Source organism: Mustela erminea, chromosome 10 (genome assembly GCF_009829155.1).
Source record: "Mustela erminea isolate mMusErm1 chromosome 10, mMusErm1.Pri, whole genome shotgun sequence".
Classification (NCBI taxonomy): domain Eukaryota; kingdom Metazoa; phylum Chordata; class Mammalia; order Carnivora; family Mustelidae; genus Mustela; species Mustela erminea.
Window position 1 is genome coordinate 104,103,120 of NC_045623.1, and position 15,743 is coordinate 104,118,862.

Genomic DNA, 15,743 nt, shown 5'->3' on the forward strand with positions numbered 1-15,743 from the left:
GTGTGGAAAGGTTGGGTTGGGTTCCCTAGGAAGAGGGCGGGGCAGAACCACCCCTTGACAACAGGCTTTTGGACTAGCGTTTATGAATTATTGATGCAGCACAATAATACCCTAACTTCATTTGTTCAGTAAATATTTCATCACTGTTGGTAAATAATCCCATATCTCTGGCTTTTCAAATATGTCTTGGTAGAGGTGTGGGAGCAGACACTAAATATTTATTGGGTTTATATCATGGAAAGGTCAGGAGCAGGAATATTTTAAGAGGACAGGCAGACAGTGGATCAAATGAAAGGAGGGAATTGCCCATTATTTAGAGAATGAGTAGCGGAAGGAAGCCCAGGTTACCACACACACGTTGCAACGGCTTCTTCAGGGGGAAAGTGTGATGAGAAATGAAGATTTGTGAAGGAAGTGTGAACACTGGGATATGTTTAGGGAACAAATAAGCAGCTCACTAGAAATTTAACTCAGGGCACCATGTGTGCATTGGGCAGCTTTTCTAATAAACCAAATAGCCAGAAGTTCAGCAGATTGTTCAGAACGTTTCTTGCAGCTCCCATTCAAAACTGGCCTTCGTTCACCAAAAGTCAGGAACGGCCCAGGGATTAATGAGATTTGATTTAGCTTCATTCAGCAGTACACTTTTGAACAGGCCTTCCATTCTTAAGAGTAATTTCCTATCAACCATATAAGACTTTAAATTTTAAACTTTTTTCTGTGTACTATACCAGTATTTTAGTCAAATTTCAAAAATTATTAACATATGAATAATTTTATGTGACATAAGTGATTTTGTTTATAGTTTAACAGTCTGCCCCCTCCCCGCCCCGCGGAAGGGCTACTATCTAATCCAGAAAATTGAGTAGAGACTGCTTCCTTTTTTTTTTTTTTTTACTCTTTCCTTTTAAAAACAAATCACTAATACTCATTTAGCGTATTATGTGCCAGGTGCAGTTCTAAGCAATTTACATGTATTTTCTAAAGTTATCCTTATAATACCCTAAGACATAGCTGTTATTATTATACTCATTTTTAAAGATGACAACATTAAGTTCCAGAGAGGATAAGTAGCTGGATTCTAGTAATAGAGCTAGAATTTGAGTCCACATAATCTGGCTCCAGAGTCCATGGCCCTTCATAATTACCTCATATACTATAATTACCTCTTAAGAAATGTTGTTAATTTTCCATAAGCTTTTTTATTAAGAATTTATGATTTGATCAACTTGAATTGATTTCAGAGTATCACTAAAATATGTGCTTTTTAAAAATTAAATAGGCATGCAGTTTTTTCTTTTATTCAGTTCTGATCCACATTGTTAAGGTCATATAGATTCTTATTGTATTATAGAACCTTATTGTATTATAGAACTTGACAGGTATCTGCTTGGTCTGCATTTTGAGCAAAGTTTGAAAATCTAACTTTATTTTCATCTTTTTATACTGCTTGAATAAGTCTAGATTAAGATCTAATGATGAATGTTATTAAAATATATGTTAATATCTAGCATTCATATTCAGTACATACACCCCCTACACACACACACACACACACACACACACACAACCATCATCAAAACAGAATCCAGGGGTGCCCGGGTGGCTCTATGGGTTAAAGCTCTGCCTTTGGCTCAGGTCATGATCTCAGAGTCCTGGGATAGAGCCCTGCATTCGGACTCCCTGCTCAGCGGGGAGCCTGCTTCCCCCGCCCCCCGCCTGCCTCTCTGCCTACTTATGATCTCTCTCTCTGTCAAATTAAATAAAGCAAAACAAACAAACAAACAAAAAAACAGAATCCAACAATCTAACATTGATTGTTGTTGTAGGTATTTCATTTTGTTTTAAGGTAGTGACTTATTGTTATAGTTAATATATAGTCTGGACTTCCTTGGACCTGGATTTAAAATAAATGGAGCCCTCTAAACTGTGAGAATACTCAGGAGATTTTAATTTTTAATACATTCTGTTTCTCTGAATGTGCAATGAAAATGGGTATTTGTGATATCTCTTCCATTAGCAGTTGAGTAGTTAGAAGAGAGACTGGCTATGTATGTTTCAAATATTATTTTAGCTTATCCAATAAATATTTACTGCAGGCTTACTATATGACCAGCCCTGGGTCTGTAGCAGTTGGTGGGAAGGCAATTTGCACATCCTTCTTAGGAGTCTTCTACTAAAGAGAGGAAACCCTGTGCTCTCTCCTCTTTCTTGTGTGTCTGTAGTTCTTTACTTACACCTAGGTAGTAGCGATTACTATCATCTGCTCGATCTTGTCATCTCCTATGTATTGTGTCCCCATGATACATCCTTAGGAGTTTGCAAGTTTCCCAGAAATAAAAACTATGGTTTGCTAAGGTGTGGACCTTACTCGTTCGGAGTTTGCAGCTGATGCTTGTGAATTGTTCAGATAAGGGATTAAAACATGAATGAGAAGATTGGAAGGTCTGCTCTATGACTGCAGGGATGCCTTTGCCTGTTTTTTTCACTCCTGTGGGCCCAGGGTCTAGTACCTCACATGGAATGCGGTAGGCACTTTGTCAACTTCAAGCTGAATGAATTCACATCAACTGAGATTTAGATTTGGGTGGAGTTTGCACAGGGACAGTAGTTGAAGGCATTTATTTATTAATTTAACCAGTAGTTCTCTTAGATCTCCATATGCTATGGACTGTGTTAGGCGCTAGAGATAAGATCTTAGTCAAAACGGATTCTGTCTGTAAAGGAAAGCCAGATTTCCCGTGAGAATTTTGGAGGAATGGCCATAGTTAGGGGAGGTAGATTAAGCAAGAGGATCTTTCTGTTATTTCATTCCATTGTCTGCAGGTTGAAACTCTGGAACTCGAAGGGGGTTGGGGTCACATGAACCAAGAGAAGAATGTCTTTGCAAGCTAGAGAGGGTGAGTGGTGTCAGGCACTGCCTGAGGTTGGAAAGGATGTGGAGCGGAGAAGTTCGTGACCTTTAATGACAGAGAAGTCTGGTCCTAGAAGGAGAGTGTAGATAAGCCAGCATCTTCATTCACATGTATTGCTAGTATACTGTTACAGAGTTTCATTGAAAAGCTTTTACAGTTCAGATACTTGAAAAAAAAATTTAAGTGAAATTACTGCAGTTGAAAGACTTCAGAGATGCCAAAGGGAAATAACACAGTTCAGTAGGTTTTGAACCGCCTTTTGTGGGGAATGGGACAATAGTGGTAGAAATCACACTGGCCGGAATCCTGGCTTTACAGCCTGCTGGTTTAGTGTGGTGAGCACCTTTGACCTTTCTATGCCTCAGTTTTCTCATCTATAAAATGGGATGACTGTAGTTCCTACCCTGTAAGCTTAAATGAGAAAATACCTTTCTCATAGGCTTAAGAAAGAATAAGTACATGGATTATGCTCCCTATTCTGTCTGGCCACATGTTCAGAAAGTGTTTGTTACTGTTGTTCTGAATCCTATTCCTGTTCTTGCCAAAGTGTTCTCTACCTTACCTGCCTCCCTTTCCCAGAACAGCTGGAACTGGGGGCAGGGGGCAACTGGAGGAGAACGAATTCTCTTGCGGACAAATGTGCCCTTTCCGTGGTTCTTCTGTTGGAACAACTGCAGGGCTTCTGTTTTATTGATTTGCTTCCGGATCTGTTACTTGGCACGCTTTACTAACGGAAGTTGTTGTTGTCGTTTTAGCTACACGAGAGTGGGTATGATGCGGGCAAAGCCCTGCAGCGCCTGGTGAAGAAGCCTGTGCCCAAGCTGATCGAAAAGTGCTGGACGGAGGATGAAGTGGTGAGTGCGGACGGGGTGGTCTTGTGGCTGGTGTCACCGGGCTGTTGGCTTCTCAAGTGTGCCCTCCCTGCGCCTCTGGGGACTGTCTGTGGTAGCCGTTAGCCAAAGGAAAGAGCCTGCAAGCGTCATAATTGAACAGAGAGACTTGATCTTAGCTTAGTGGGAAGGGTTTTCTCTCTTTCATGGAAAGAGAAGAGATCGGGAGTGTTGGTTGGCTGGCTTTAGCCAGCTGGTTTTTGATCCCTCCCCATTTTAAAACCCAGCATTTTTAAACCAGTTGATACATAGCCTAAGTGGAGCCAGTGATTTGCTGGAAGCATAGACCTGATTATGTAAATACAGTGGCTCTTACATATTCATCCTGTCATTATGGCCCATCAGAGAAGGTGGGGAGATAAAATAGGTGCCCACAAATACAGATTTGAATGCCCATGGATTCCTGTTCCAGCAGACCGAGTTCTCACGAAGCTACATCCCCATCTTGTGACTTCTGAAAGGTATTGCCGTAAAAGACTTAGACATTACTTGTGCTTTTGCTACTTCAGTCTTGTGTCTGAGTGGTTCTGCTTGATGTTTGCCCTTTAGGTTGAAAGAAATTAAGATGAAGGCTGGCACTGATAGACATATCAATTGTAAGCTTGTTGCTGATACTTTAAAATATGCTAAGAACAAATGTTGAAAAACTTTTTTGTGCTTTCCTAATCTTGCTCTTTTCGTTTTTATTTATTAAGTACTTACAGTGTGCCAGGTGCTGTGTTAGGACCATATCAAGAACAAAAGTTCCCTCGGGGGCACCTGGGTGCCTCAGTGGGTTAAGCCTCTGCCTTTGGCTCGGGTCCTAGGATTGAACTCTGCATCGGGCTCTCTGCTCAGCGGGGAGCCTGCTCCCCCCCCCCCCCCCCCCGCCTGCCTCTGCCTACTTGTGATCTCTGTCAAATAAATAAATAAAATCTTTAAAAAAAAAAAAAGGCTCCTCCTCATGAGGCTTATGTTTTAAGAGGAGAGACCATCTGTAAGTCAGTATATGTCCGGGGGTAGCACACCTGTGTGCGAGGAGAATAGAGGAGGTGAGCAGGAGGGAGAACAAACGGGGGGAGTGGGGAGGTGCTGTCTGCAGTAAGGGGCAGAGGACGGGCCCTGCTAAGAACCCTTTGAGCAGAGACCTTAGTGCAAAGATAAGCCTTTTGGATCATGCCGGGGGAAGAGAAGTCTGGGCCCTGGCATGGTCAAGAAGTAGGCAGGAATGTGTCTGGAGGGGGAAGGGGAGGGGGACAGCAGGCGGTGGATCGTGTGTGACCCGTGGACAGATGGTCGGCGCCTTGCTCTTTGGTCTGCATGGGCAGATTCTGAGCAGAGGGGTGACTTGATCTGCTGGTGGGGTGCACTCTGGCCCGAGTCACAAGTGGGCTTCCGGGGCAATTGCGAGCTTCCAGGCCCGAGACCAATGACCGAAGAGCACGGCATCAGTGCTGGGGAGAAGTGGTGAGATCCTGGGTGTGAGCTGGAGCAGGAGCCGAGAGGATATGCTTGAGAAAAGGTCGTGGCGAGGGGGTGGCCGGTGGAAGCAGGGAAGTGGACTAGGAGCCGCAGCGAGGGACCAAAGCAGCCCTGAAGGTTCGGTTAGAGAGCTTTGTCAGGAGTCCATTAACGCTTGCGGCTGACCAGATGCATGAGGAAGTTGGTGCTGCTGTTTGGAAATTAAATATTTAAATGCTTTACATGATCAGTCAAGAGTTGGAAACTTCTTAAACGTTTGTTATTCAAAGAGTGGCAGAGTGAAAATGTGAGATTTGTTTTGTCAAGTCAGATGTCATTTTTCACTGTGGACCCATTTTTGTGAGAAGGAGAGAATTTTGATTCTCAAACAGCCTTGTTGCAAGAAAGAGGAGGTGGAGCGGATGGAAGGGGCGTGTGGAAGGCCGTCACCGCGGGGCCCGTGTGCCGGTGCCAGGAGCCCCTCTCGGCCCTCCCTCACCTTCACCTTACAGCTTCTCGGCAGCCAGGAGCTCCCGGTGCTCTCTCCGTGGCCCGTCCTTTCTGGGGTTTAAGGACTCCCACTTAAAGGAAAGTCGCCTTCCTCTTCCTGCAGCGCTTGCCTCTCTTGGGCACGGTGTGGCCTGTATCCCTGCTGCTGCTGTGGCTTGGGGACTTGAGGCAGCCCGTGGGACAGAAAGGGGAGTCTTAGACATCGGAGAAGGCCTGACTTTCTTTTGGAAAGTTACATTATGCAACTCCATATTGCTGCACACTCCGAGGACATGGTAATGATCCCTAACTGCATGAATCCTTGTCTTTCCGGTGCATTTTTGTCATGGTTGCTTTTTGTTTGGGTTGGAGTTTTGAGAAATGTGCTGGCACTCATCCAGTTCTTGCAGAACCCAGGGATCAGATGCTTCCCTTATTTGTAGGAAGGTCAGCTTCACTTTCTAAAACCTGAAAAGCAAATGAGCAAGAGCGCTTGAGTAAGTGATAGGCTGAAAGCAGCTTCTTATGAATGTCTTCAAGTCAAATCTTTGACCAGCTTATGTGGCAGCCAGGCACAGGCACTCGTGGATCTCTGCCTTGGCCTGGGTTTGGCTGTGAGAACATAACCTGCTGTGTGCATCATCTCACCCCAGGAATCACAGGAATAAGCAAAGCAAGTGTGTTCCAGTGAAAGTAAGGACATGGGCCTACCTCCTGTTCTGTGCCCTCCCCCACCCCCAGAATAACATTTTAGTTATTTTTAAGCGTCATTGCCTCCAGAATATGGGTTTGATCAAACTGCAGCAGCGTCGATGAGGCCGTCATCACACCGTCTTCTGAGCTGCTTCCGCTGCTCGCCTGTGTCTGTGGGCAGCTTGCCCTTGCTTTCTCCTGCTGCCGTCGCCAGCTCTGTTCCTCGCAGCTTTGCTTCCACGTTGATTGCCCTCCTCACTGGTGAATTTGCTAAGAGTGAGGCCTTCACTGATGGTGAGACCAGTGTCTGGTAGAGAAGCATGTTTTTGTCCAAGAGGGACTTGAAGAATATTGACAGGTCTTTATTTAAGATGAGTGTTTTTAAAGATTCTTTACCATAATTAAGATTGTCCTCAATCTAACATTTTAAAACTTGTAATAGTTAATAATTATCCATCAGAGAAAAACTTTTATGTACACCCAAAGCTGACCTTAGAAGTTTTACTTTTGGAAAAAAAAATTCCCGTATTATTAATGATAACACCACCCAACATCTTCATCCTACGTCTTTCAGATAATCACCAAATTCTTGAGATTTTAGGCCTCAGTGGGAGGCCTTTCATTTTACATTTTCTCTCAGTGATTCCTTTGATGGCTTGTGTGTGTGTAGGTACAATATTTCTCACCAAAGTTTCTTTGGGGCTGAGATACTTTAAGTCTTGTGGAATGGATGCCAGGTTTGTGGCACTTTCTGTCGAATTCTAGGCCTGAAACTGACAACTGCACTCTGCTTTAGTGCAGTGACTGAGAAACATGTTGGTAGTGGGCTCGAGGCGGGCTTGAGGCGGTCTCTCAGGCTGAATAAACTGGGTCAGATCAGAGAGGCAGTTTCGAAGAAACGCTGGGTCAGTTGGATGGAGCTGAAGTAAACAGCCGGCGCCTGTCTTCGGGGGTCGTACTGACGGTTAACCGGTCTCACTTACATTATGCGGAAAATATTATTCCATTTCAGGAAGCCATTTAAATCAGTAAAACTTATGAAGAGAAAGAGGAGAAAAATACTGATCAGAACATTAAAAAAAAAGAAACTCTAGATTATTAGGTTTTTAATTAAACATGGCGAACACATTTAAATATAACACAAAGGCCCCAGGCTGAACTGCACCTAATCGAAACAGATTAAGTCACCCTTCCATGCTCGGGTAGTTATTAATTCTGCTTATTTATGCATGCAAGCTGAAGGTAGCATTTGCTGCCGCTGTGCTGGTGCTTATTGCGCTGGGATTCCATTGCTGCTTGACGCTGTGCGCTTAATTAGCATTCAGCTGTTGATTATGGAAATACCGGGGACGCTAATTGAATTCTTCTTAAAATTCAGGGCCTGCATTTTCCTTGTGGAGTTTGGCCCTACTTGCAAGGTTGTAAGAGTGGGTGCTCTGCTGAGCCGTGTAGGCACTTCACCCTTTGCTTCCCAGCCACTTGGCTGTGTTTGTTTTGGAAATTATTGTCATGTTGAAGCAGCTTTCAGCAAAATTCCAGGTGTTCCAGAAGGTAAAGTTTTTGTTGCTCACGATGTTCCCACAGAGCGTTCATTCCATGTCACTGTGGGTAACTATAACTTTTTTCTGGAAGTGTGTTTTCCCTTAAAATATTTTATGCCAGTTTTGGTGTATTATATCGAGTGAACAATGTAGACACAAATAATCCGAAATGTTTATGCATAGGCAGTTAATCCGTCGTGTGGTGATAGACTTACAATGGCCGTGTACATGGATTTACAAATCATAAATTTTAAAACCTCTAAACTTTCCTTCAGTTTAAAGCTCAGCATTATCATAAATATAAATGAAAATCCTTCTTTCAAAATTGACATGGCGCGACAGACTAATTTTCTGAGTATTTGTAAACCAATGAACCCGTGTGGCTGTTCGAGGAATTGCGTCCACAGGACACGCCAGCTGTCTGCGTGGTGTCTCCCCCAGCAGCGTCTTCAGAGGCCTTTGTTAGACCCTTTTTGGAATGTCTGCTCGAGAAAACATTGTTTTCATTGTTCACTCTTTTTAAGCCGGGCATCTGGATGTGCCAGAAGACAGAGCTGCTTAGTGGGGCAAAAATACAATGAATTTTATTTACTGTTTGTGTGGCAGCTGTAGAAAATGGAATCCACAGCAAAACCAAAGGTCCTATAGCAGTGGGAGGTGGAGGTGAGAGCAGAGATGGAGACAGTGGCGAGGGGAAAGAGAAGCATCTACCCTCAGCCTGCAGTTATAATCCTGTGAGTTTTAAGGTGTCCGTAATTTTGGTGTTTAGTTTTAAATTGTATATTTTTGATATAGGGGAAGGTTTAATTGCATGATGCTGATTTTTCGGAATGGTCGGATTTCCAGAGTTATTGAGTATTTTATATAGTCATTCCAAAAGGTGGGTGATAGGAAATCCTGTAGGTCATCCGATATGAACCCATTCATTTTTTCTTCGTTTGTAAATTTTATGTGAATTTTAATTCTGTTGTTAGAATATCATGAAAACATTAAAGGGGATTGAAACCTCACTCCCATCTCACGTTCCTAGTTTCATGCTCTCCTTGTGTCTTTGTTCATGTACATAGATTGGTTTGTGTGTTTGTAAACTTACATAAATGGAATCATTATATTGAAATTCTCACTTGCACAAGAAGTCTTAATCTGAGAATATTTGTAGTTCACCTGGAACCCAAAATAGGGATATACTGTATTTAGTGCAACACATAATAGGCAATAGTAAATTTTAAATAGAATTGATGTGGCTTTTTCTCTCAATTTACTACCCTTCCTCTAATTTTAAGTTAATTGGTGCTGCCTCTTGTGAATCACTTAATTCTGAAATATGAGAGTAGGAAAGATAAGAGAAGCATGAAATGTTGGCATATTATTTATACATAAGTAATATACATATTATTCACTCATGTTATGTGTTTTTATGGTCCATGGCAAAAACCAGTCCTTAGTTTTAAGAGAGGGAAAGGTAGGGGTTCCCAGCTAGCTCAGTTGGAAGAGCAAGCAAACTGACTCTTGATCTTGGGGTTGTAAATTTCAGTCCCACATTGGGTATAAGACATTTACTTTAAAAAATAAAATCTGTAAGAGTAAATAAATAAATAAATAAATAAGGAAAAATGTAGATGCAGGTAAATTTGTGTAATGCTTTAAGTATTAATGAAATTGAACTCTTTTTCCCATGTTTGATGCCCATCAGCCTTTGTATCAAACCCTTTTTTAAACAAGTCAATAGTGTGAATAGAATGGAGTTTATTGTCAAGTCCATTTGACAATGTGACAGTGAATTAAAAATCAATTATATGTTCAAAAGGTTGGTGTCAGGCAATCAATTTTGTCAGTTTGCAGAGATGTTCTACTGCATAACAACCTGTAAAGAGAAATGCGTTTTAAAATCCTTTAGTAAATGAGATGGGCCACGCACTAGAAGGAGAGAGATATTTCAAAAATTTATTTCAGTATTTCATGTCAATAGAAGTTGCCTCTGGATTAAATCTACAAATTCAGCAGTGACCTTGCCTTTCACATACATGGCTTTATTGCTTTCTAGGCTTCCTCTGTAAACTATGGTCAAAGAAGGTGGTATGCCTGTTTTTCTCAACAAGGTCATTCTTTTTCGCATTTTCTTTAACCCATATGTTTCTCAAGTTCCTTATCCTGTAGCCCTGATATTAGGCATTTTTGTTGAAAGCCAGCAGTAAGTTATGCTGTTCTTTGGGCTCCATGTGTCCGTGAATGTTTGTGCACCTGTCCATGTTCAGGCCTTGGGGTGATGCAGAACAGCACAGAGACCTGGAAAGTAACTCCACACTGAGTAGAGGCATTCTCTAAATTATTCTTTGCTGCTTAGGATAATCTTTTAAAATCAAAGAGCAATTTTTATGGGACATTTTTCATTTTTTGCTTGAGTAGGGGAGCATTGGGGAGAATCTTCAGCTTGAAAGATTAATAAACACTACAGCGGTGGGTTATTGAAACCATGTTTTCCATCTCATTTTCAAGGGCGTGTAAAACAAATGGAGATAGCATACACTTTCAGCTGCCCTCCATCATCTCTGCGTTTAAAAAATGAGAACAAGACACAAGGGAACTTGAGATATTGCATTTGTTCTCCCATAGACAAAGTGGTTATTTTTTAAATGAAGAGGATTGAAAACCCTCTCCTTCTGCAGTTTCTTAGCAACAGAGCTGGAGTCCATTTTAATGTGTATGCATGGAACATTCTATGTATGATGACATTGGAGCCATACATTTCCACAGGTGAAACATACTGTATCAGCCTGGTAACTGGAATTCGTTGTGGGGGAAGGAAATGGGTTTAAAAAAAAAAAAAAAAAAAAAAAAAGGAACCCTACAATGAAAGGAAATAACTCATTTTAGACTGTCTCCTCTTCCCTGACATACTTGTATCTAAAACCTAGAGTCTCTCTTAAATAGAAGTAATAATGGCCTTAGTAGCCCCCAATTGCCCCCTTCACGGGAATGCCAGCACATTTTTTTTTTTATTTCCTAATGTGTTTTGTTATTCATCTTCCCCACCACCCTGCATGCTGTTAAGTGACACTTTTGACTGACGTTTCAGAACTCACTTTAAGACGTTTTTCCAAAGTATTTCATATGGGTGAATTCCAGTTCATTTTCCACATGTATAAGGCGAAGTGCTGCGGTGTTGGGAAGCAGAGTATGTTTAGTGGTCAGCAAGGGGGAAAAGTCTCTGCATTTGGCCTCACCAGTTGAGAGTTCAGACCCACGTGTGTCTGTCCGGCCCTGTAGTTCTTGAATTTGTTGTTGGGACTTGCGCATGGCAAGCCTGTTCATCCACCTGTGTGAACACGATGAGAGGATGACCCTTCATGTTGTTTACCAGGTTACTTATTTCTGATTTCAGATAACTGGTGGAAATTTGTCCATCCAGTCATTCCACAGATGTTTCTATAGCACCAGCACAGCACTCTGCCAGGTACCATTTTATGCACTGGTGATCCAGCACTGAACAAAACAGGCAGAGCTGTGCTCACGGAGCTGGTGTTGTAGTGGGAAAGCTAGATCCAAGCCAGAACGCCAAGTACCACGCACAGTGGGCTAGCTACACCCCAGAGCGTGTGGGGGGTCTGCCGCACTGGGTCGTGATGGCGAGTTCATCTGGGGGTTTCCACGTTAGACTAGGAAATCTCAACATCAGGGCCTATAGTTTAATTCTTCTTTTATCTCCAGAACATAGCCCAGGGCCAGGAGTGTGGTGGATAATCAGAAAAGACTGTTTCGACTGGGTTGGAAAGGAGAGAAACTAGTAGAGGTTGTTTCCTCCCCCAAGTCCTCACATCACCTCCACGGAGTTGGCCCCTTCGGCTGGGCTGAGCTCAGATGTTGCTGCTTCGGGGCTTCTCCTCCCACCCGCTCGGGGCCAGCGCTCACTCCGGCTCCCCCAGAATTGACTGGACACTGCCCCGTTCTCCCCTTGGAAGCAGCGGTCAACCCCTCCCAGTTGTCTGTGGTTTTATTTTCTAGGCTCCAGTAGAAAAAAGCTCGTTCTTTGGACACCATCACTTGTTGATGTGTGTGGTTGCCGTGTTTTGTTGTGGGAGAGTGAGTGGCAAAGAGAACGAGAAGGAAGAAGCCTCAGTAGGTGGCCTGGTGTCAGTCTAACCCGCCTTTCCTCCCGACCCTTTATGCGTTTGAAAAGCAAAACCCCCTATTTGCAAATCTCTTTCTTAAGGCTGTCCGCTTGTTTGGGCCATCTTTTTTGTGACTGTGGTATGTGGGTGATAGACCCTTCCTCTCAGGTTTCCTCCAAACCTCTGGGGTGCTGCACCTATTTGGTCACTTTTGGGATATTTTCTTCCATTTTAAAGGGCTTGATCCCATGTAGTTAATCCCAGCAACAGGACATAGAAGAACTACCAAATAAATACACCGAAGAACTAAGGAAGGAGCAAAGCAAAGTTGCAAATAAAACAAGAACCAAGCAGGGAGCCTGAGTGGCTGAGTTGGGTAAGCGTCCAACGTTTGATTTCGACTCAGGTTGTAATCTCAGAGTGATGGGATCAAGCCCCACATCTGGCTCTGCGCTCAGCAGAGTCTGCTTGTCCCTCTCCATCTGCTTCTCCCCTCACTTGTGTTCTCTCTCTCCCTCAAATAAATAAAGTCTTACCAAAAAAAGAGCTAAACAGTAAGAGAGTGAAGCAGGGTGGCTGATAGTACACCATGTGCCCTTGAGGGCTACAAAGTCTGCTGACACTATATTTCATATTTAAAGTGTATGTCTAGAGTCTGTTTTGTTTTTTTTAAGTTTAAAAAAACTTAAAAAACTGTTATTCTGGATCATTTTATTTAGTGTTCAGAAATTATGAGCCAGAGAACACTAGAAGGATCTCTGTCCTGGACATAGGAACGTGTCTGGGCCACGCTGAATGTTTGTAGCTTTGTGGCCGCTGCCCGGTGTCCTGCATGCCTCTACCATCCAAGGGCATGAAGCGTGCTACTGAAGTGCTGGGGGCATGAAAGAGGATGAATCACACCCTCCTCTCTCCACTCTGGAAGACTTGCTTGGGTGGGGTGGGGTACAGAGAGAATGCGGCCGGAGAACTTGCAGGGCTGGGACAGCGGTCCTCGGGCTGGTAGCCACCTTCGGGACCTCGCGGAAGGAGAAGTCATGGGGAAAGGACAAACTTTGCCATGGCCAGCAGGTGCGTTTGACAAGAAACCTGGGTCTGAAGCCAGTCCCTGTCTACGGCCACCCCTCCCTTTCACTGCCCCGGTAGAAAACTGCGCTGAGGTCTTATCTACAGCTGATGAAGTCATCTCTGGTTAAGAAAAATGAAAGCATGTATGCCCACACACTTACGTGCCTTAGTGCTAACTAAAGGTTCTTGGTTTCCCCTTGCAGCTCGTTGGTCAGTTTTGATCATTTATTTTTCTAATCTTTTTCTAGTTTTTCTAATCTTTCCTCTCAGATTAATAAAATAAAAGCTCTGGACTGCAGAGACTCATGTTAACAAGTGTTTCAGGCTATCGCAGAGCCAGAGGGAAGGACAGTCCATCACCAGCAGCTCTGCTCCACGTTACTTCTGTCCCTTTTCTCCTCTCTGGAGCCCCGCTGCTTCTCTGGGAGCCGCTGCTCCTGAAGCCTGGGCAGGTGTTACCTCTTTACTAATAAGCCACTCTCTAAACAGGCACGTTCAGCCTAAATTAGTCATTTTTCTTTTCCATCTAGGGCCTCTGATGAATTAGAGTAACATAACTAGCTAAGCTGGCTTGGCTATCCATTTTTGAAAAAGAAGTTTTAGAGAATGAATTTTAACGAGGTGTTATGAAGCGTAGATTTGGGGAACCAGTTAACCTGGACCCAAAACCTGTCCAAAATTAATCTAAAAATAAAGTAGCTTTGCTTGCAGAAGGCCCTGGGCTCTTGGTGTGTGATTCCCAGCAAAACACCCCTTGGGACTCTCAATTTTATCAAAGCTGTTCCAGATTCCCAAAGCAGCTGAAAGTTGGGACGGACTCTGAATATTTGGGAATCTCCCTCTCAGTCCAGCCCATGAAAATGAGATTCTCCGATCCTTTAGCAGAAACGAAAGTTAGGAAATTATTTTCTGATTATCCTTTGAGATGGCCCAACTTCTTTGTCTTCTTTCCAGGTTTTGGACCCCAGAGCAGCCTGACCCTGGTAGTACGTCCCCCTCCCTAGAACTGTCTGACTTTATACTCTGCTCACATTCTCACCCCACCCTCCAACCAGGCTCACTCTCTCCTGTGAGCCAGCGCTTTCTCTCAGACCCCTGTCAGACATCCAGAGATTCACCTGGACTGCCTTGCTTTTCAGGCAAACTGTCGGATGGGTCCTTCAGTTGCTCGCACGTTTAGAGGAGTCAGTAAGCACCATACCATGTTATCCTCCACTGATTTGAAATAATCTCAGACACTGCAGAATCCCATTGCTAGGAAGATAAGCGTGTGTAAGGGAAGCACTCTCTTTCAGAGGAGTATCTTGACAAAAGGAGTGATGAATTTTTGTAGCTCCAAACCAGACATTATTTTCTGTTTCTGGATAACTAACTTTAGATTTTCCTTAAAAAATTTATTGTATGGTGGGAAGTGGATTTTCCCCCCCACTTTCTGTTGAACTTAAGTCCACTGCCTTTCCATACCTGTTCTGTGCAAGGTTCTGCTGGATTCTTATGGAGCCCCTTTATCCGTTGGTTACTGTCGTAGTTCATCCTCTACAGCCTTCTCTCCCTACTGTTGTTAGTTAAGCTTCGTATTTTAGAAACGAGGTTAAAAAACAATATTAGTTCCTCATTCAAAAGGAAGGGAGCTTATTGCTGACTTGAGACAAAGAAACTACATTTGTTCTTTAACCACTAAGATTTCTGCAGGCGTCCCCCCTGACCTTGCTGATTGCCTGGCAGAGTGGCGTCCTTCACTTAGTTTGACAGCGGGTGTCCGTGAGCACTCTAGTTGGATGTTGTTGCCACAGGCTAGAGAGGAGATGGCAGCCACACTATTGGAAACTTTTGGAGTGCCTCTTTGACTCCTGATGTTCTGGGGTCCACAGGGGATGCAAGGCTGAACATGTTGCTTTTTGCTATTGAACAGGGAGATGAGGAAGGGCTCCCAGGAAGAGGTGTTATTTGAGAGGAGCCCTGAAGGATGGGTAGGATTTTGCCAAGCACATTGGATCAAGGTGGAAAAACAAAGGCATTAAAGAATGTGGGTGGTTTAATAGCCGGTCAGCCCGTTTGAGTGAAGTTACAGATGGAGGAATATCTAAGATAGCTGATGGATTCAAAACCACCTACTCTGTATGGGAAGAGAAGTTTAATTTTATAGAAAATAAAGAATAATAACACATTTCAGAATGTGGGGAATGATAGGACCGGGGCCATCATTGAAGGCTAATCTGGCAGTAAGGTGGGGGGTAAAGTGAGTAGAGAAGGAAATCAGTGGTTTTGAGACCTGACTATGCGTTAGAATGACCTGGAAAACTTTAAAATGTCCCTGTGTCCAGACTGCACGCCAGACCAGTTGGGTCAGAATCTCTGGGGTGGGACCCAGGCATCCATGCTCCAGGCTAAGGACTGGTTCTAGTGAGAGATGTTAAACTTAAAGAGATGCTCTAAGTTTATAGCAGCGATTCTCAACCTTGGTTGCACACTGGATCACACAGGGAATTTTGGTATGCGTGTGCACACGCACGTGCGCACGCGCGCACACACACACACACACTCACAGAGATCCATCCTGAGATTCTTTTTGAGCCATACAAAGGGAGAAGAGGCTCT

At 43.5% G+C, this 15,743-nt stretch overlaps 1 protein-coding gene across 5 annotated transcripts in view; it reads left to right on the plus strand.

Annotated features, from left to right (window-relative positions):
• The window catches only part of RERE (arginine-glutamic acid dipeptide repeats), a 425,011-nt gene that overhangs the window by 330,897 nt on the left and 78,371 nt on the right, over positions 1-15,743 (plus strand). For all 5 annotated transcript variants that reach the window (XM_032360657.1, XM_032360659.1, XM_032360660.1 and 2 more), the window contains one exon: positions 3,671-3,769. In XM_032360657.1, the coding sequence (XP_032216548.1) occupies positions 3,671-3,769 (99 nt within the window). The remainder of the gene's footprint in view (positions 1-3,670; positions 3,770-15,743) is intronic.